This window comes from Sphaerodactylus townsendi, linkage group LG15 (assembly GCF_021028975.2).
Source record: "Sphaerodactylus townsendi isolate TG3544 linkage group LG15, MPM_Stown_v2.3, whole genome shotgun sequence".
Lineage (NCBI taxonomy): Eukaryota > Metazoa > Chordata > Lepidosauria > Squamata > Sphaerodactylidae > Sphaerodactylus > Sphaerodactylus townsendi.
The window spans coordinates 7,555,279-7,575,765 of record NC_059439.1 but is presented as its reverse complement, the minus strand read 5'-3'; the positions used below and the strand labels follow the sequence as shown (position 1 = coordinate 7,575,765).

The following is a 20,487-nucleotide window of genomic DNA, read 5'->3' as shown; positions in this document are numbered from 1 at the left end:
TTCAACACAAGCCCAATTTTACTCCCCTTTTCATTCCAGCTGACTTTGATTTTGTCCAGGTAAATGCCAGTTTGACCCAGAGTTATGGGTGGGTGTTGCCACCCTGTGGCCAGGTGTAGCAATCAAGTATGAGTAAGCCCACGGATATGCCCATAAGGAACAGGTAGGAAGGGCAGGGGAAATAACACCCAGAGGCTGGCAAGATTAAGCATCTCTCTCCCTAGAGGGGAGCATCTCACCAGACTGTAAAGATCGTAAACCAACATGAGTTTCAAAAAGTTTATCACAATTCATGAGAGTGTCCTAATATGAAATGGGGGACTAAAAGAACTCCAATATAATAATGAAATTTATTTATTTACTTCTAACCATCTTTCTTGCTGAGTTTGAGGCAGATTACAGAATACAGAACAATACAACTAGATAGCAGGAGACAACCAGTGAATGTGAGCATATGATGGAACTAGTGAAAAAAGCAGACAAACTGCCAAATGCTATAAACAATGCAGAAAACAGAACTGCAAAGATATAGAACAATCAGATGTATAGGTGTGTCTGCCTTGCACTCCCTCCACAATGTACCTGCACCTTCTATAAACTCCTGCCATACTAGAAGTGCTCACTTAGCACGTGCATCTTCATGCACAGTAAAAGGAATACCCACAACTCAGGTTTGCAGTGACAAAGAAGAAGAGTTTCAAACTGCTAACAAAGCAACTCTCTCACCAACCGTTGACTTGTACCAAATTTCACAACCTACTAGCTCAGAACAATGACAGACATTCTGCTGGCACACAGCTTGCACGCTTGTCTCACCTGGCAAATGTCACCTCCACGGGGAATCCTCTTGACCTTAAATCCAGTAAAGCAATCATTTGCTGGAGTGTACTGCTCAAATCAATAATCCTTACAGTACATTCATGTACTGCTCAACTCAATAATCCTTACAACATTCCTGCAAGTAGGCTGGTACCATTATTTCCCATTAACCAAGTCAGGAGGAAGTGATGGCTTAATTAGTTAAAACCAGGTGTCTACTGTTATTGGCCTTCAAACTGTGATGGGGAGGCAGGAATCTAGAACCGGTAGGAGCTGGAACAGGTAGCTTGGTAGACCTGGGTTCATATCCCCACTCGTTGAGAAGACTCTCTGGGTGACCTTGGGCCAGTCATTCTCTTTCAGCCACGCCTACCTTCCAGGGCTGATGTGAAGAGTCATGTTGTTCTTAGGAGGGAGGGTAGGATAAACAAATTACCAAACCAGTGTGAAATTCTGTGGTGTGCAATTCCTGCATACATACATGGACAGTGGCTTCAGCAAAATGGTGTTTTGCTCAAATTCAGGGAATTGTGAAACTGGGTGGTTAAAGAAAATGTTTTCTTCATGACTAAATTGTTCTCTCATTTGAAACAGTTTTATATTTCCCTGCCGTTCATAGCTTGGCTTGCTTCCTTGAGATGCCTAGAGTTTGTTTACTCTCCAGGCACCTTTTTTCTTGCAAGGTGACCCCTCCCCTCTGTATGTGTGAGAGCACAACAAACAGAACTCACACAAGTGTAACGAGAGGGACAGGTAAATAGTATTTTGTTTTTAATATAGTTTTGATAGATATATTATGTTAGTAGAATTTAGGTTTTATTTTGATTTTCTGTAATGTTTTCTTTCCTGCTGTAAAATGTATTACTCAGTCACAAGCTTGCTGAAACAAAAAAAGATTAGATTATGCTAAAGATGGACCCAGAGAAAAAGGATGCAGAAAGTAGATGAATCAGGCAAACCCCTTCTGCATTTGGTTCTGGTAAGTTTTCCGGGCTGTGTGGCTTTGGTCTGGTGGATCTTGTTCCTAACGTTTGGCCTGCATCTGTGGTTGGCATCTTCAGAGGTGTATCACAGAGGGAAGTATGTACCCAAAACATTTTTTCACACAACCTGTGTTTGGAATATGCTACCACAGGAGGTGGTGATGGCCGCTAACCTGGATAGCTTTAAAAGAGGCTTGGACAGATTTTTATTTATTTATTTATTTTATTGTTTGGTTTTCTATACCGCCCCATCCCCAGGGGCTCTGGATGGTATTTATGGAGGAGAAGTTGATCTATGGAGAAGTTGATCTACCAATCTTGACCCTCCTTGATCTGAGATTGCAAATGCCTTAGCAGTCCAGGTGCTTGGGAGCAGCAGCAGCAGCAGCAGCAGGCCATTGCTTTCACATCCTGCATGTGAGCTCCCAAAGGCATCTGGTGGGCCACTGCAAGGAGCAGAGTGCTGGACTAAATGGACTCTCAGAGTGCTGGACTAGATGGACCAGCAGGCTCTTTCTTATGTGCTTGTGTTACCCACTGCCATGGGCAACTTTAATAGTGATTTCAGCTTGGCAGCAAATAAAATTGAAGTCACAAAATTCAAATTGAAAAATAAAATAAAGTTTTAATGCAGTCGAACAGAGTTTTCATTCAGTAAGAAGTGAATTCAGCAGCATGGTCAGCACCAGGCAAGGCGCATGGCCAAACCTGGCAAAAAGCACCACGAACACAGAAAAGTACAGACTTCTTATAGTTTCAGAGGTTACATCATAGATTGAATTATACAATGACAATTCAGGGCCATCAGGAGCCATTAAGATCCATTCTTCCAAGACATCCAGGTCTTACAGACTTCTTATAGTTTCAGAGGTTACATCATAGATTGAATTATACAATGACAATTCAGGGCCATCAGGAGCCATTAAGATCCATTCTTCCAAGACATCCAGGTCTTATCTTTGGTGCGGAAACACCTCTGGATAGTTGTCCTGGGTGTGTGTGACTTGGGGCTATGTAAAAATGCAGAAGGATATTGTCGAAGGCTTTCACGGCCGGATTCAACTGGTTCTGGTGGGTTTTCCGGGCTGTGTGGCCGTGGTCTAGTGGATCTTGTTCCTAATGTTTCGCCTGCATCTGTGGCTGGCATCTTCAGAGGTGTATCACAGAGGGAAGTCTGTTACACACTGTGTCCAGAGAGAAGGGAATGTTTCCTTTTATTAGTCCTAATTCTTCCCCCTAGCATTTTCAATGTATGCCCCCTGGTTTTAGTATTGTGAGAAAGAGAGAAAAATTTCTGTCTGTCAACATTGTCGGCCCCTTTTATAATTTTATAGTCTTCAATACTCCCCGCCCGTTTCCTCTCCAGAACTAGAGTCCCCAAACGCTGCGGCCTCTTTTTTATAGGAAGGTGTTCCAGACTCGCATAAATCATCCTCATTGCTCCTTCTTTTGCACTTTTCTATCTGCTTTGTTATCCTTTTTTTTGAAGTATTGTAGACCACAACTGAACACAGTACTCCAAGTGTGGTCACACCCCGCTTTATATAAGGGCATGACAATCTTTGCAGTTTTATTATTAATTCCTTTCCTAATTATCCCCAGCATAGAGTTTGCCTTTTTCACAGCTGCCATGCATTGAGTTGACATTCCCAAGGAACTATCAACTAAGATGCTCAAATCCCTTTCCTGGTCTGTTTCCTGAGAACATGAGAACACACCTTCCCATAAGCCAAGGCTGGACATTCAAATCTAAGAGGACTTATGTCCACTTAGTCCAGCATCCCATTTCCCACAGGGGCAGACCAGATACTCCAGGAGTTTCAGAGGAGGCACACGGAGGCCAAAGTCTTCAAAAGTCTCTGCTCCCCTAGCAATTGTCAGGTACAGTGCCCAAGGAGGTAGGTAAGGGGGGGGGGGTTCTCCCAGGTTTAACCTCCCCCATTACATGTCGGAAGCTCTGCTCCATTTGTGTTTTTTTAAGAGTTTTTTTTTCAGTTTTTGGCCTGCAGGCAGCGGTTTTTAGGTTAGCAGTACCAAAATTTCAGGGATTGTTTGGGAGACTCTCCTGATGATACCACCCAGGTGTGGGGAGGTTTGGTTTAGGGGGCCCAAAGTTATGGACTCCCAAAGGGGGTGCCCCATACCCCATTGTTTCCAATGGTAGCTAATAGGGGATGGGAGCTACTTTGGACCCCCTGAACCAAACTTCACCAAAGGGAAGGGACTCCTAAAGATGCTCTGAAGGTTTGGTGCTGCTAGCTTAACCATTGCACCCCTGACAGCAGGCACCCCCCAAATTTCCCCAGATTCTCCTTTTAAATCCACCCCCTTTGGTATGGATTTAAAGGAAGAATCTGAGGTCCCCAGTTTAAACACTGAAAGTGATGCTGTTTCAGGGTGAGGGAGAATCCACCCAAAAACAGCATCACTTTCAATGTTAATTTTAACTAGGGACCCCATTTCTCCCTTTAAGGTGGATTTAAAGAAGAATCTGGGGTTGCTAGTTCCAAACACCATTGAAAGTGAAGTTGTTTTAGCTTGGGTGGATTCCCAGCATCACAAAACGGCCACCACCCATCTCTTGTGGGAGATTGTGGGGGACGCAGATTTTGCATTGGGCTCCATTTTCCCTAGCTATGCCTCTGCCCGGACGGGAGGGCAGAAGGGACTGCCGACTAGGAGGCCAGCTTTGGGGTCTGCTGTTCCTGGCACTGCGAGAATGGCTTTTATAAGCACTTTATAAGCACAAGGCCAGGGTGAGGTGGCGAACTTTAAGGAGGCGCTGGCTCCACCCCCCAAACCCATCCCATAAAAAAATTCTATACCACCATCACTGCTCTGTGAATATGGAGGCCTCATCCAGCAACTGTGGAGGTGGATGGCTGTGAGGACCATATGTATTCCTCGCTAGTAGGACTACAAACTGCCTGAAAGGGCAGGAAGTCCTTTTCCTTTAGCAGAGGCTTCATGGTATATTATTCAACATGTGAAGTTATTTATCTGTACACCACAAAAAGCATTAGTTGCCTATTTCCACATCAAACCTCTGTCAAAGATGCAGAACATTTTTCTCCTGGTCTGTTGGCAACCCTGTTTGATAGTCAGCAAAATAATCCCCCCTCTCCCCCACAATCTTGCATCCAGAAAACTCCAATTCTGCAGAAAATCAGCTCGCTGGGACAGGAATGGCTTATTCAAACGTCCCCTTTCTTAGCATCCGTGATTTGGAGTCCCTGTCTCTGCCCGTGAGGGTGAGTAGATGGTTAAAAAGGAGCTAACTATGTAAAAATTGGAAGGGTAATACATTTTTAAAGGAGGAGGTTTGAAGTTGCAGCTTTGCAAACTTTAGGATTGGAATCAGAAGAAACGTGGCGCCCAGCCCCACAGGTCTGGCCTGAATGCCAGCACCTCCCGCCAGGAAAGGCTGGGCGGAGAGAGGGCAGCAGGGCAGATGGCCAAGGGACACGGAACTTTGCCAGCAAGAGACACCTGCTGCATTGCAGGGCTCAGAAGGGACTCCAGCCACAGCAGCAACAGATAATGGGCACTTACTCCTGGGCGGCTCATGACTTCCCCTCGACCTCCTGGGTGCCGCATGAGCGACCCAGATTCAGGCCACAGCCTGTCATACAAGAATATGAGTTCTTCTGAGGACTAGCATTCTGGCAGGAACAGAACTGGAGGGACAAGAGCTAGTCTCACAGAGGAATGAGTGGTACACCAAGGACCATGTGCATTGGACACCCCATCTGAGGCCCACTCTGAACAAGTCAATAAACATGGGTGTAGGATGGTAAAAACCCAGTTGGAGGGGGGACTTCGCACAGTTCCCGCCCCTAAACGCGAGTTCTGCCCTGTTATTTTCCTTCCCTAAAACCGTTTTTTTTAAAAAAAAGGAGGTTGTGCTATTTTGCCAGTCTTTTAAAAATCCTGGGTTGCGAGCAGCTTCCTTGGCCGAATGGCTTCAGGCAGAAGATGCGCTTTTATTTGTCTCCCGCTTCCCCTTTTAAAAAAAAATTTGTGTCTTACATCTCGCGCTAGCTATGCGAATTACACAAGATGATCATCATGAGACAGCAGCAAGGCTGTGGGGTTAATTTTGAGCATGCCTGTGTAGCCTTTATGCATCCAGTGGGAAGTAAATAAAAGAGGAGGCGTGTCTCTATCGCGAAGATGTGGCATGTTCTGAATTGTTCTCGATGAGGCTCCTAATCGCTAGCCTGTGAATGGATGCATGCAAATGCAAAAACAGGGGAAAGGGTTACTTTATCTTGACTGCAACTTTATCCTGACATTTGCTGTGCGGAAAGGGGCTAAGCTGAAGACCACCTGTCAAGGAATGCCCAAGCTCTCCACTTCAAAGAATGCAAATATACTGCTTCTGCATGTACAAGTGCAACCACAGGGCAGTAGGTCAGCAAATGGGAAAGCCTTAGTTCTGCAACTGAGGTATGATACTGACCAACCTCGCAGGACTGTTGTAAGAGCTATGGCTCCAATTTTGGCTAAGCTTTTTACGTATATTGATAGTACAGATTGCAACCCACAAGACTGGGGGTATAACTGTGACAATCCCCATTTACAAAAAAAAGGGGCAAGCACAGTCCCAGCAAACCACAGGCCAATTAGTTTACTTAATGTAGTTAGTAAACTATATATGAAACATCTCGGTTTAAAAATGTCTAACTGGCAGGATTGTGAAAGAGTCCTGGAGGAGAAACAGGTGGGCTTCAGACAGGGTCGATTATCTTATAGATAAATATGTCTGCACTACTAAGGGTTCTCTGTATGCAGCTTTTGTAGATCTTAAAGCTGCCGTTGATAACATCCCTCAAGGGTGCCTATGGGTGAAACCTGCAGAAACTTCAACTGACAGATGCCTTCTATTTCTAATCATTAAACTACCTGAAAATATCACCTTGGGGGTGAGAGAAGGGTATCTTTGCCTCCCTTTCTATTTAACACTTATGTAAATTCACTCATCAAAGTTTTACAGGAGCAGTATATTCATGCACCCACACTTGCAGGCGGCAAAAGATTACCCATCCTCATGTACACTGACAATGCTGCTATCCTTTTGTTAACCAGAGTCAGGCTCAAGCATGCCTTAAAAGTGCAGGCCCAACAACGTCAAAAGGAACATCGATCCATCAATTATGGAAAGCCAAAAATCATGCGTTTCAATAGTAAATTAAAAAATCTTTATGGCAGATAAATGGACATCAAACTGAGCAGGTGAAATGCTTTAAATATCTAAAGGTTGTATTCCAACATAATGAGAAATACAAGCCATAATTCACTCAAAGAAGCACAAAGTTGATTCTTAGATATTTCTGATCACAAGGAGGTGGTTACATACTGGCAGCTATAAAGCTATTCACAGCCAAATCCCTTGCCCAACTCACCTATGGTGCTGGGGTTCATTTACAATTTTACACCACCAGAGAGAGCGTTATCAAGCTTCCTCGCCTTGTTCATTACTCCCAAATGTACAGCCAATTTGTTTTTAGACAAGAAGCCCAGATATTTAAGGCTGAAAAGCAAGCGTGGAGATTGACAATAAACTATTGGCTGAATATTCATTTAAATATACATGGGTTATTACCCCAGTTCTTGTTGTCTACACCCTTCCCATCTTAGTGCTCTAGTATAATTCAAAAGCTTACGCTGGTCGGGGTGGACCCCATGTAATTATTGGAGCTCAGTCGGTGTAAAGCCTAGTCCCTGATCTCTCAGCATCTTAGTGACATCGAAATGCAGTCTGAAATTGCTCTCCTCCCTCCCCTATACAGATCTTTAAAATCTTGGGAAGGTACTTCTTCTGCTCCCTACTTATCCTCTATGATCCTGCCTAAATATTGCCGGACCTTTTCCAGAGCCCGCTCCAATGCCTTTCCCTTGGTTGTACTATTGGGAAGATTTCAAACTATACCACTTGAGTGCAGGGGCGGAACAAGGGGGCCCTGCGCAACTCCACACCCCCAGACTGCCCCACACCCCCAGGGCACACATGTGCCCTGCGCCTCTCCACACCCCCAGACTGCCCTGGAACGCCCCCACAGGGGTGTGTGCCCAGTGTGTCACGTACCCCACCGCCCCTTGGCACTGTGCCACTGCTTGAGTGGTGTTGCTGCATCTGCAGTACAAGGGATATAGAAACAATCACACATATTCTTCTCTACTGTGAATCATGCATTGAGGAAAGTAAACAACACCCCCCCCCCCCCCCGGTTAAATCTGTTCACACATATCTATACAACTGATACTGACCTCTTATTCACCAAAGTTTTACTCAAGGGTAAGGACCCTAACGTTTTCTATGCTGTGGCAAAATTCTGTCCATTTGCTTATAAAAAGGTAGTCTCATGACAAACAAGAAGGCAAGTGTCTTATCATAAAGGATCTTACTTAATTTATTGTGGCTTTTCCTGTACTTAGTAAGCTGTAATTAATTTTACTAATACTTTAACTGTACGTGGTGGCTATGCGCTTTCCATTTTTATGCATTATATTTAAATTACTGGTCTAAGACCGTATCCATTAAATTTGATTTGTTGTAAGGACTACTGCAATTCGTTCCTCAACTTCCCATCCACAACTGAGGCATGATACTAACCAACCTTGCAGGGCTGTTGTAAGGGCTACTGAGGTAACAGATTGGCCGCACACAGCTTTTCTACACCATCCTCCTTGAGTTCCCTCCTGCCAAAAGCCCCCTTCTCTGTCCCTCAAGGCTTTTCTCCAGGCACACAGCCAGGGCCACCCACAGAGCCTTTTTTTTGGGGGGGGGGGGCAGCGGTTACTCCCCCCATTCTGTTTTTTTCACCAGCAGAAAAGCTGGTTGGTAGTAAAATGTAAAGTAACATATAAATGTCAAAGTAATACAGGCCAAAGCAAGCAAAGAGCTGGTCCCATTTATCTGCTCCCTCAGAGGTCTGCAATCTTTTGCATTCAAGGAGCCAAACGATGACAGAATTCAGAGTCAGATATTAACCAAGAGCTGGTATAACAAAGTCCATTTGCGGAACTGAAACCATTAAATTTAACATTACTGAAAACTGATAAATTAATAATCCACATAGTTTCCTCAGCGCCAGCCTTTTAAGTCCCATAAAACTCTTTGCTTGCCGTTCCCTCCACAATACTGGTTATTCCACTCTCCTGCTTGCCCTTCTAACAGACGTCCATTTTTCATTTGTTAGAGTCATATTTTGTTTCATATTTGCCTTCATAACCATAGGCTGTAGACTACTGATACATACACAGTACACATTCCCACTTTTCTTCCCCAGAGCTCGAGTCGTCGCACATAGCTCTCTTCTCCTCTGCTTTATCTCACAACAGTCCTGTGAGGTAGGCTAGATTGAGAGAGATGGAGGGAGATGGACCCAAGGTTATCTGGCAAGTTTCACTGCAGAGCAAGGATCTGGACCCAGGCCTCCTGAATCACCATTTAGTATGGTTACCACCTTGTGACACTGTCTCTTTTCTCAAAACTTTCATTATTGCGAATGGTGCTATCCTGCCTCTCCACCATGTGCTTTATTGGGGGGGGGGGGAGAGAACACAGGTGCACAGAATATATCACATTTTAAAAGTTTAACCAATTTAAAAGTTTTAAAGTTTAGAACAATATTAGCAACCAATCTGATACCCAGACCACAACCACAACCACTAAAATAAAATAAAATTCCTTGGTCACTACCTTAACACACACCACATCAGCCTTCATATTAGTCACTGTTTCCCATTCTCTGACATGGTTACATTGTCACCCCTGCATCCTTTCATTTTCACAACCATCCTGCGAGGTAGCTAAGTGGACGCTTGCGTGAAACTAACCAAAGATCTTCATGGGGCCTAAACATGGTCTTTGTTTCCCAGTCAGATGGCATCAAATAGCTCTACCCACGTTCTTAGGACTCTCATCCAGAGTGCAAATTTTCTCCCTTTTGAACTCTCACAACATTTAGTCCTGTGGGGCGGGTTATGTTTAGAGGGAGTTGACCAAGATCACCAACTGAACTTCACAGCTATCTGCTAGGATTGATTGATGATATTATTTTTTTCCGTTCTATATCCTTTGCATTTTTTTTCCCAAGGGTTCAAAAGTGGCTCCCAAAAGAAATTCTGACGGTCTCTGCAGTGCCATTGAAAACACGGGCTGGAAAATTTCCAGTTACGGTAATATGCAGTTTAATTTAGCCAAAACACCCAAATGAAATACACTCCAGTCACCAACTCAAAACCTTAATGGAAAAGCACGGCACCCCCCACCCCCCCGAACCTCGTCCCTTTTTTGAAATCTCCACCACAACTGAACGCTTTCCTTCATTCCGCCAATGTCTCCATCTCACAGCAGCAGTTTTACAGCAGAGAAGAAAGACTCACGCTGATGAGGATCGTGACCCAGGCTGGTTTTCTGGCTGATGGACCAAGAGACTGCTCAGAGTAGCACAGCAAGGAGTGAACAGCATGACTTCAGCTCGCCCCTGGCCATCAGTGGTGTGATAGACATCAATGGTGCCAGGAACTGATTTATGCCACTGCTTTCTGGTTCCAAACTGGGCTACCATACAGTTGCCAGGTCCCCTCTGGCCACAGGTAGGGAGGTAGTGTTGCCAGATCCAAGTTGGGAAATTCTTGGCAATCTGGGGGTGGAGTCTGGGGAGGACAAGGGCCTCAGAAGGCTACAGGGCCACGAAGTCCCTCCTCCAAAGCATCCATTTTCTCCACAGGAACTGATTGCTGTAGTCTAGAGATGAACTGTGATTCCAGAGGATCCCCAGGTCTCACCTGGAGGCTGGCATCCCTAGTGTGCCACCAGGGACACAAGCAGAGCATCAAAACAGCCCTTCAGCAAGTTGAGCCCTTACGCTGCAGGTGATTTCACAGGGACTTCTCAGCGTGGAACTGGGCCCCAGACAGTGGCGTAACTAGGCAAACTGGAGCCCTGGGCAAAACCTGAGTTTGATGCCTGATATTGGCAATGCAGCATGTAACCCAGCTTCACGCTACCAGTGGTATCTACAGGCAAACTGGAGTTTGGTGCCCCCCCCATGGGCAGCCACACCTCCCCACTGTGACCACCAAGCAATGGAGATTTTTTTCGCACCGGGTTGACTTTCAGGAAGTCTGCATCACATTATAGGCATGCCCCAACTCACAAATCTGAGCACAGCAAATAAGCCATGCACAGAAATAATTTTTGAAAACATTTTTCCAATGCTTTCAAAATCTTAAACATGCTGCTATGAAAACATTTTGCGGTGCAGTTGTATCCAGCACCCCAATTGGTGGAAACAGCATCGCTTTCAATGCTCTTCAAAGGAGAATCTGGGCTCCCCTAGTTTAAAGCAAGTGATGGAATCCACCCCCAAACAGCATCGATTTCACTGGGAAGTGTTTAAACTAGGGAGCCCAGATTCTAACTTTAAATTCTCCTTAAAGGGAGAATCTGGGGTTCCCAGTTTAAAACAACATTGGAAGTGATACTATTGGGGTTGATTCTCCCCCACCTGAAGCAGCATCACTTGCAATGTGATATAAGCTATCGGGGATCCTCAGATTCTCTCTTTAAATCCATGTCAAAGGCGGGGGATTTAAAAGGAAAATCTGGGGAAATTTGAGAGGTGCCTGTGACAGGGGTGCAATTGTTGTAAGCTAGCACCGGTCACTGGAGTTATCTTTAGGAGACTCCTATTGATACCACCCAGGTTTACTGGTGAAGTTTGGTTCAGGGGTCCAAAGTTATGGACCCTCAAGGTGTAGCCCCCATCAACTTCTGTTAGCTTCCATTGGGAAAAACAATGGATGATGGGAGCTTGGGGAGTGATGATATCCACTCCCAGGTTTGTGAGTCCATAAGTTTGGTTCAGGGGTCCTTGGACCTCAAAGGTGTAACCTCATCTATTAGCTCCATTGGAAACAATGTGGAAGATGGGGAGCACCTTTGAGGAATCACAGCACTGGATCCACATGAAAGGCAATGGGACTCTGCCTGTTCAAGAAAGTTTGGTGCTGCCAAAGTAGAGGAACCTGCAGCTCTCCAGATGTTCAGGAACTACAATTCCCATCAGCCCCTACCAGCATGGCCAATTGGCCATGCTGACAGAGGCTGATGGGAATTGTAGTTCCTGAACATCTGGAGAGCCGCAGGTTCCCTACCCCTGTGCTAGCCTAAAAGCTGCGCCCTCTGCAGACCAAAAATGGAAAAACACTGAAAATACAAAAAATCCCACAAACAAACCTGCGCCCCCCACAGGGCTGCGCCCAGGGCAGCTGCCCACTTTGCCCAATGGGAGGAACGCCTCTGGCCCCAGAGATCACCATAACAATAAGGGCAGGCTGTAGCTTGGCGGAGGGCCTCATCCCCAGCAACATTCCAGGACAGCAGAACACCAGGAACTCAGCAAAAGGATCAATCCCTCCCTCAGGTGGCAGAGGCATAGCAGGGGGAAGGGGAGGTAAAATACCTCGCACCTTTCCCTAATAGGGAAGGCCAGGAGGCCCACTGGCAGGCCAGAAGAAGTTGACCCAAATGGAGCCCATTTGGGTTGGACCAGGACAGTATGATGGCGGCACATGTAGTTTTATGTATTGTCGAAGGCTTTCACAGCCGGAATCACTGGGGTTTCCAGGCTGTATGGCCGTGTTCCAGTAGTGTTTTCTCCTGACGTTTTGCCTGCATCTGTGGCTGGCATCTTCAGAGGATCTGATGGTAGTAAAGCAAGTGGAGTATATATAGCTGTGGAATGTCCAGGATGGGAGAAAGAATCATTTACATTGGTTAACAAGAGTAAAGGGTGCAATTAGCAAGCTTGATTTGCATGTGTCGGGTGGGATCCACCCATTTTAGCATATGCATGTAACACTGAAGTTGCACAATCAACTTAGTGAGGGCATCTGCATAACAGTTGCCTGGCATTTTAACGTTTGAAGATGCCAGCCACAGATGCAGGTGAAACACCAGGAGAAAATGCTACCGGCACACGGCCATACAACCCGGAAAATCCACAACACCCCAACATGAAGTTTTGTCTGACTGGAACTCCTGTAGTGGTGGGGGTGCCAGTCTCCAGGTGAGTCCTGGGGATTCAACAGAGTCACAGCTCATCTACAGACTACAGAGATCATTTCCCCTGGAGAAAAGGAATGCTTTGCAATGTAGACTTTATGGCCTTGTACCAGAGGCGCATCGGGGGGAAATGGCGCCCGGAGACAACCCCTTCTCCAGGTTTTGACCAGGCCCCAGAAGGGGAGTACAGACTGGTTGTCTCTGGAGACAACCCCTTCTCCCCATGCTCAGGGCTGTTGCCACGTGGGGGGTATGGCTGTGTGTGGGGCGGGGTCGTCTGCCACCAGGTCCTTCCGCCGGCCTCCATGCAGGCTGAGCCCTGCCCTCCTGGGGAGGCCAAAAGTGGGCCAGGTAGGCAGCCCAGGCGGGTACTGCAGCCACCTGCTGCTGAGCTCTTGAGCCAACCTACAGGAAGGCAGAGCGGCGTGTGCCCGGGGAGGACATCTTTTGGTCGTGTGGGGGGCACCCACATGACCAAAAGGCATGCACCCGGGAACATGGGTGACCCCATATCCCTATAGGCTGTACGCTTCTGCCTTGAACCCCAGTGAGTTCCCTGTCCTCCCCAGGATCCACCCCAAATCCCCAGGAATTTCCCAACCTGGATCTGGCAATCCTATCACCACCACCCTTCCAGTGTCCAGGGGGAACTTGACAATCCTATTCCCTAATCCAGTGGTGGGATTCAAATAATTTAACATCTGGTTGTTTACAGGCCCCATTTTAACTACCAAGTCTGCCGAAGTGGTGCGAACCTGTTGAATCCCACCACTGCCCTATTCGTATTCTTCAGAGGCAAAGAGAAAAAGGACCGTAGGAACCAGGCAGTTTGAGGGGTATAACTGGAGTGCAGGGTTGTTTCAGCTGTTCCTCGGTCAGCATTATGCCCAACTGCCATTTTATGATCAGTGCGAAGATGGTTTTCGTGGCCCTTTCATGGGGCTCTTACTTCTGATGGAGTTTTGCATTGTTTTAATTATTTGCTTGCTTTCATGCTCTTTTCATGATGGTTTTATTGCTGATGGAGTTTGCATGGTTTTAATTATTTGCTTTAATGTTTTAATTTTTCCCCTGCTGCTAGCAGCCTTGATGCGGTCTCTGGCAAGCGGGCGTATATTTCAAAAAAATAAATAAATCGAACCTTCGCATATACTGGCAACACACTTCCAAGTACAAGCCAGAGTGGGAAAAGCAACAGGTGAAGGCTATACTTGAGCTGCCGGAGAGATCTGATGGGGTATGGTGGAAAGAGAAAAAAAGAATGATGTATAAAGTTAACCTTGGTCTGATCCAGGAAAATAATTCCTGCTTTTTTAAAAAAAAATGTTCAACAGAGACGTGAATGAGGATCTCCTTCCTCCAACAGTTTCCAGAGGGCCACGTTTTTCTACATTAAAATTAGCAGCACGCTCCACTCTTACGCTTTGCATCAAAATGTACACCCCCTCGTCTTTGCTGAGAGGTTATTGCAGCAGTTGTACAAACATTGCATTGACTCAACAAGCTTGAGAAATTCTGACATGAATATGTAAAAAAGGTTTAATAGGGGGAAAATAGGTGGGTGGGGAGAAGCGAAAAAGGAAATGTGTTGTTCACAGCACAGCTTGTATATAGCCTTAAGGAAGCCCGGCTCCACACGGTGAATATGCTGGTCGCCTGCAAAATCACCCTGTGGAAGGGCACCCACCCACCTGCTCAGACTCCCCTGTCAATCAATTCGAAATCTAGACTATGGCAGAGGCTGAGATGGCTGAGAGCCAATGCACAACACTGCTCACTCCAGGAGAAGCCTCTCCACTTTCTTCCAGGGTCACTAGCAACCCTGACCTGGGGAGATGGGAATTCAGAGAAGTGACTATGACAGCCAGGGAACAGAAGCAGCCAGGCCAAGCAACTTAATACCCACCACCTGACTGCTGGGACACCCCTACCAAACCCATCTCTGGTTTCTGAGCCTTCCAGAGATGCTACTAACAAGCTTCCAGCTTTGCAAGGCTCAGAGCTGAGGACACTCTTGGTTTTTCAAAGGACAACCCAACCCACCCCCCGAGGAAGCTGCATCTCACCGGCTGCCTAAATTTGTAGTCTGATGCCAGATACCACCCCTGCACAGCACGGCCTCTGAGAACAGGGACCAAAGCCAAAGGGGATGCAGCAAACAGGAATTGGCAACATGGAGGTCTCAAAGTGCCAAACTTTGCCAGAGGAGCTGTGGTTTCGTCACCTTGCAAATTCTGCCAAGAACCTAAGCTGCGAGCCAGTTACTCCATCAGCTGGCGGCATCGCCACAGGCTCTGTGTGTATTCGTGAGCTTGCACGCAGGTTCTTGCCCAGATGTTTCCACCACTTACTCCCTCGGCCCTGCAGGCACCCCTTCTGAACGCGCCTTGTACAGCTGTTTCTGCACCGACACTCAGGGAGGGTTCTTTCGTATTGCCGTCCCCAAAGCAATCCCCAAGTCAGTTCAGAAAACCCACAGATCAAATATGCAACAAAGTCTCAAAAGTTACTAGCCCACAACATTTTAAACATGTTAAGACACATATTGTCTAAAAGGGGGTGGGAAGACCCATTCTTTATAAAAATTTCCCTGCATGATCCTTATCCGCAACATGAAGAGGCTTTATATGGAGTCAGGCTATTGTTACAGTACTCTCAGTATTGTATTGTCAAAGGCTTTCATGGCCGGAATCACTGGGATGTTGTGGGTTTTCCAGGTTAGTGGTTGTGTGCCAAATTTGTCAGCAGTTTCTCTTCTGACGCTGGCTTCGCATCTGTGGCTGGCATCTTCAGAGGATCTGATGGTAGTAAAGCAAGTGGAGTATATATACCTGATAGGGAATGTCCAGGGTGGGAGAAGAACCATTCGCATTGGTTAAAAGTGTTAAGGGTGCAATGTGCATGTGTGAATTTGCAAGTGTGAATTGCAAAGTGCAGTTTGCAAGTGTACTTAACACATGCAAATTACACTTGCAAACTGCACCCTTAACACTTTTAACCAATGCGAATGGTTCTTCTCCCACCCTGGACATTCCATACTCCACTTGCTTTACTACCATCAGATCCTCTGAAGATGCTGGCCACAGACGCAGGTGATACGTCAGAAGAGAATGCTACTGGAACACGGCCATACAACCCGGAAAACCCACAACACCCTTACTCTCAGTATTGGTTACTCAGGCTGGCAGCAGCTTCCCAGGGTCTCAGATGGAAGTCTTTTCATTATCATTTCACCTTAGGTGTCTAACTCTGGTAATCTCGAAGGGCCATGGACTACAATTCCCATCAGTCCCTGCCAACACAGCCAATTGGCCATGCTGGCAGGGGCTGATGGGAATTGTAGTCCAAGAACATCTGAAGCGCCCGAGTTGGACATCCCTGACCTACACTCTCAATCTTTTCAGCTGCACATGCCGTGGACTGAACCTGGGACCTTCTGCATACAAAACAGTACTGAATCGTGGTCCCTCCCAAGGTGGAACCTGATGGCAAGGGACAAAAACATACTCAATAGGCTTTGTTTTTAGGACAACTGGCTGAGGGCAACCCAGTGGCCATCAGGAGATGCCAGCATCTCCTCTCCTCCATTTTATACTTGCAAGAAACCTGTGAATAGGTTAGGATGCCAGCCCCCAAGTAGGACCAGGGTAGCATCATATTTGCTAGACAGAGCGTGATTCTGCACAGACCAAATATAATGGGTTCAGGGGTGCGAAAAAAGTGTTATGGGGAGAAGTTCCCACAGAACTCTCCCTCCAAATGCTCCTATTTGGCTGAACCAGAGTTAAATGAAAGTTGCTAAATTAGCAATTTTTCCCCTTTAACCCAGGTTTCAGACACTTCCTGCTTGCCTGTGTGGATTACAGCAAGCAGGAAGTGTTCTATTTCTCCCCTCCCGTCCATCATCATGCTGGATTCTCCAGGCAGCCGCCATTAGAGTTGGTTCTCTAGATGTCCACCATTTTGGGATGTTAAGTAGGTGTGTGGAATTCTCAGGGAGGGGATTCTGGGGTGGGGTTGAAGATTCTCGGATGCGCGGTTCACAAGGAAGCACAGTGTTTCCTGTGCAAACCATGCCACATCCTGATGCTAGGATCCCAGTGATCCCGGATGGCCCCTGCACTTGCTGTGCAAACAAAAACACAGGCCCATTTGTGTTGCCTGTGCAGAAGGGACCAGTGAACCCGGCTACTGTTATTCTTGCTCCTATAATCCCTGTGTTAAGATCCTGTAATGGCCATAGATTCGTTGCCATAATATGCGTGAGGAAGGGGAGGGAGAAAACTCAGAGAGTTGACCAATGAAAATCCTGTGCTTGTCTTAATCATTGGACATGCAAAGATTAGAGCAACTAAACCAATAGAAGCCAGTGTGATCACAACATTCCTGTCTCCAAACTGCTGTGACATCAGAGCTGTTCAGCCAATGGCATTAAGGACAAAGAAAGATGCTAGAGAATAAGGGCATGCAATGGAAGAATGAAAATACTGCCCTATCAGCAAAGAACAGCAGTGATATTGATTTATTATAATCACTGCAAAAAGTGAAAAGGCTCTTTCATCCAAACGCAACTATGGAAGCAGATTCCCTATCCTGCATGTCCTGAATTAAAGTACAAGTCACTCCACAAGTCACAAGTCACATTCACACAACCATGGAGTTTGAAAGGACTCAAAAGAAAGGCAATGCAAAGTTTCCCGAATTTCTAAGAGCTGAACCATACCTTTCTAACAAACTAAAGTTGGATGTAACAATGAATAAAAATTACCTACTTTCACAGGAGTCTATCCTTGTGATTCTGTATTAGTCATAAAGCTGGACATTACTCATGGTTGGGAAGGGAGAAGTCCAGGGCAGTGACTCATGCAGAGATGCAACAGGCAGACTTAACTGATGGTGGGCATTTCTGTTGTACTTCTCCACTATAGGTAATAAATGACTTAGTCATAATTAATGGAGAAGAAGTAGAAGAAGAGTTTTGATTTATATCCCCACTTTCTCTCCTTGTAAGGAGACTCAAAGGGGCTTACAATCTCCTTTTCCTCCCCCCCACCCCCACACAACAAACACTCTGTGAGGTGGGTGGGGCTGAGAGAACTCCAAAGAACTGTGACTAGCCCAAGGTTACCCAGCTGGCATGTGTTGGAATGCACAAGCTAATCTGATTCACCAGATAAGCCTCCACAGCTTCAGTGGCAGAGCAGGGAATCAGATTAGAGTGCATCTGCTCTTAACCACTATACCACGCTGGAGCATGGCAGACTCACTGTGGACAAGTCCAGCACAGCAATCCTGGAGAGTTGCAACAGGCATTCTCCTATGGCTGGTGTCTTTGAGCCCCCCTAGGGTCTTCAATTATACCCTGTGACACTCTAGGGGCTTTCTCACCACACACTGCTTGGGACCCAATCCCATTCCTCAAGCCCTGAAGACAAGGCATTTTAGGGTTAAAGACTTAGCAGCTAAGAACTCTGGGAGGAATCTGCCTTGCCTCAATAAGCCACTAGCCTCTACCTCAAAACAGATTTTTCAGACCACTGAGAACAGACAGGAGAGAAAACAGCTAAGAAAGGGAGCTTTCTTTGAGGGCAGAGCTTGTCCCCTCTATTTCCAGTCAAATCTATATTTGCAATCAGAAGGGCTAGAAATGTCTTTTTATAAAATGCTGAATTTTGTACCCAGTATCAAATTCAGCGAACAAGGAATAGACATAACAGGGTATTGGAAAACATAACAGAGTATTGGAAAACAGCCTTTAATGCAAACAGTTCTTTGACCTATGTACTCCCTCGTTAGCGGTGATGGACTGAAATGATAAAGTAGCTCTGAAGCAAGCAGAATCAAGTGGCCCCTGAGTAGGGTTACCAGATTCCCCCTGGCTACCAGAAGGGGGTGGGGTAGTAAGGCTGCCAGATCCAGGTCAAGAGACTCCTAGAGATTTGGGGGTAGAGTCTACGGAGGACAGAGAGCTACACTGCCACAGAGTCCACCCTCCAAAGCATCCATTTTCTCCTGGGGAATTGATCTCTGTAGTCTGGAGATGAGCTGTAATTCCAGGAAATCCCCAGATCACACCTGAAGGTTGCCCCCCCCCGCCCCCCCACCGCAGATATTCCTATCAGACAGAACTACACTTGCCAATATCGTACCCTGTTCTGGTCTGAACCAAATTGGGCCCCACTTAGCTCAACTTCTGTGCTGCCAGCGGCCCTCTAGGAACTTTCCAGTATATTAGAGGGCCTAGCCTGCTGTTGACAACAATCTTGCCACAACACAGGGGCCCTTCTCCCTGTTGACAACAATCCTGCTACAACACAGGAGACCTTCCCCCTGTTGACAATAATCCTGTCACAACACAGGGGTTCTTCTCCCTGTCCCTGTTGTCAACAATCCTGCCACAACACAGGGGACCTTCCCCCTGTTGACAACAATCCTGCCACAACACAGGGCATTTCAAGAACCAATCAGAGCTTTTTGAAATAGCTGACATACAAAAAAGAGGAATCCAGAAGATCACAACCTCTTTCAATGGCCTTACCGGGTGTCCTCTGGCTCCGACAGGCACTCCACCGTGCTGGGCTTCTGTTCCATTCACCGCAATTCCATCCAGAACTTAGAAGGAGAGACCGAGGTGGGCTCCGCCCCCAGAGGCGACCCTCCGTGGCCGCCACGACAGATGTGGGTTTGGGATCTGGGAGGAAGGGGGGGGGGGTTACCTGCAGTTAAGAGGCAAACCCCATCGCGCTTCCTCAACGTTGGCAAACATCAAACATTCTGGGAGAAAATGCCGGGTAGGAATCCTGTAAAGACAAAATAGAGCCAGGCTGTTTTCCTTCTTCATTTACAAAAAAAAGATTCACCCAACCTCAAGTCTCTGTGATATCAGAATAACGAATAGTAATTTTTTTAAAAAAAATCATGTTTAACTAGCGGGGCCTGGCCACGCGTTGCTGTGGCAATTGTCCTTCTCATTACAGTCCGCAACCCACACAGATGTCCATGCAGGTCCAATGATCCACAGCATAGCCTTTTGGGGTGGTCAAATGGAATCCCTCTTTCCCTTTACAATTCACATTGTTATATGGTGGCGTCTTGTTTTTTTAGTATAAGGTAACCCTTTCCATTCTACAATGGAACTGTCCAGAGTGCGAATCCTGCTGTCCATGAGGCTGGTTGACACGCCCAGTCCTGGCTTGGGTAAGGCAGAACTGGGGCAAGGAGGCTATCCCAGTCATGGGTGCAGCAGGAGGTAGGTGGTGAGGCCAGGATCGCAAGGCCAGCTCCCTGGGTTCTTAAAGGGCCCCGTGCAAAAAAAGAAGCTGAGCCAGTAGTGTTGGTCTCAGCCTCCCCACCCTACAACGGATTTTCTTAGAAGAAAAAGGCAGTAAACTCCAGCTCAGCTTTTAGTAAAAGAGAGCTGTGGGCTAATATGGGTAAGAGGCAAGAGGGTGTAAGTGGTGGTTGGGATGTGAGGGAGGGCAGAGTGAGGTGTGTGAGGATGAGCTGGATGTGTGTTGTATGGTAGCAGTGGGTGAGGCACAGAGAGTGAAAGTTACCTGCATGTGTGTGTAGGGGGGAACCCCACCTGACGTCTCACACGGCAAAAGT

At 46.6% G+C, this 20,487-nt stretch overlaps 1 protein-coding gene across 1 annotated transcript in view; it reads right to left on the bottom strand.

The window, feature by feature from the left end:
* THRA (thyroid hormone receptor alpha) overlaps positions 1-20,487 on the bottom strand; it is a 187,478-nt gene that overhangs the window by 60,646 nt on the left and 106,345 nt on the right. Inside the window, exon 2 of the mRNA XM_048517822.1 lies at positions 19,418-19,679. Coding sequence (XP_048373779.1) covers positions 19,418-19,470 — 53 coding nt within the window. The 5' untranslated portion in view covers positions 19,471-19,679. The remainder of the gene's footprint in view (positions 1-19,417; positions 19,680-20,487) is intronic.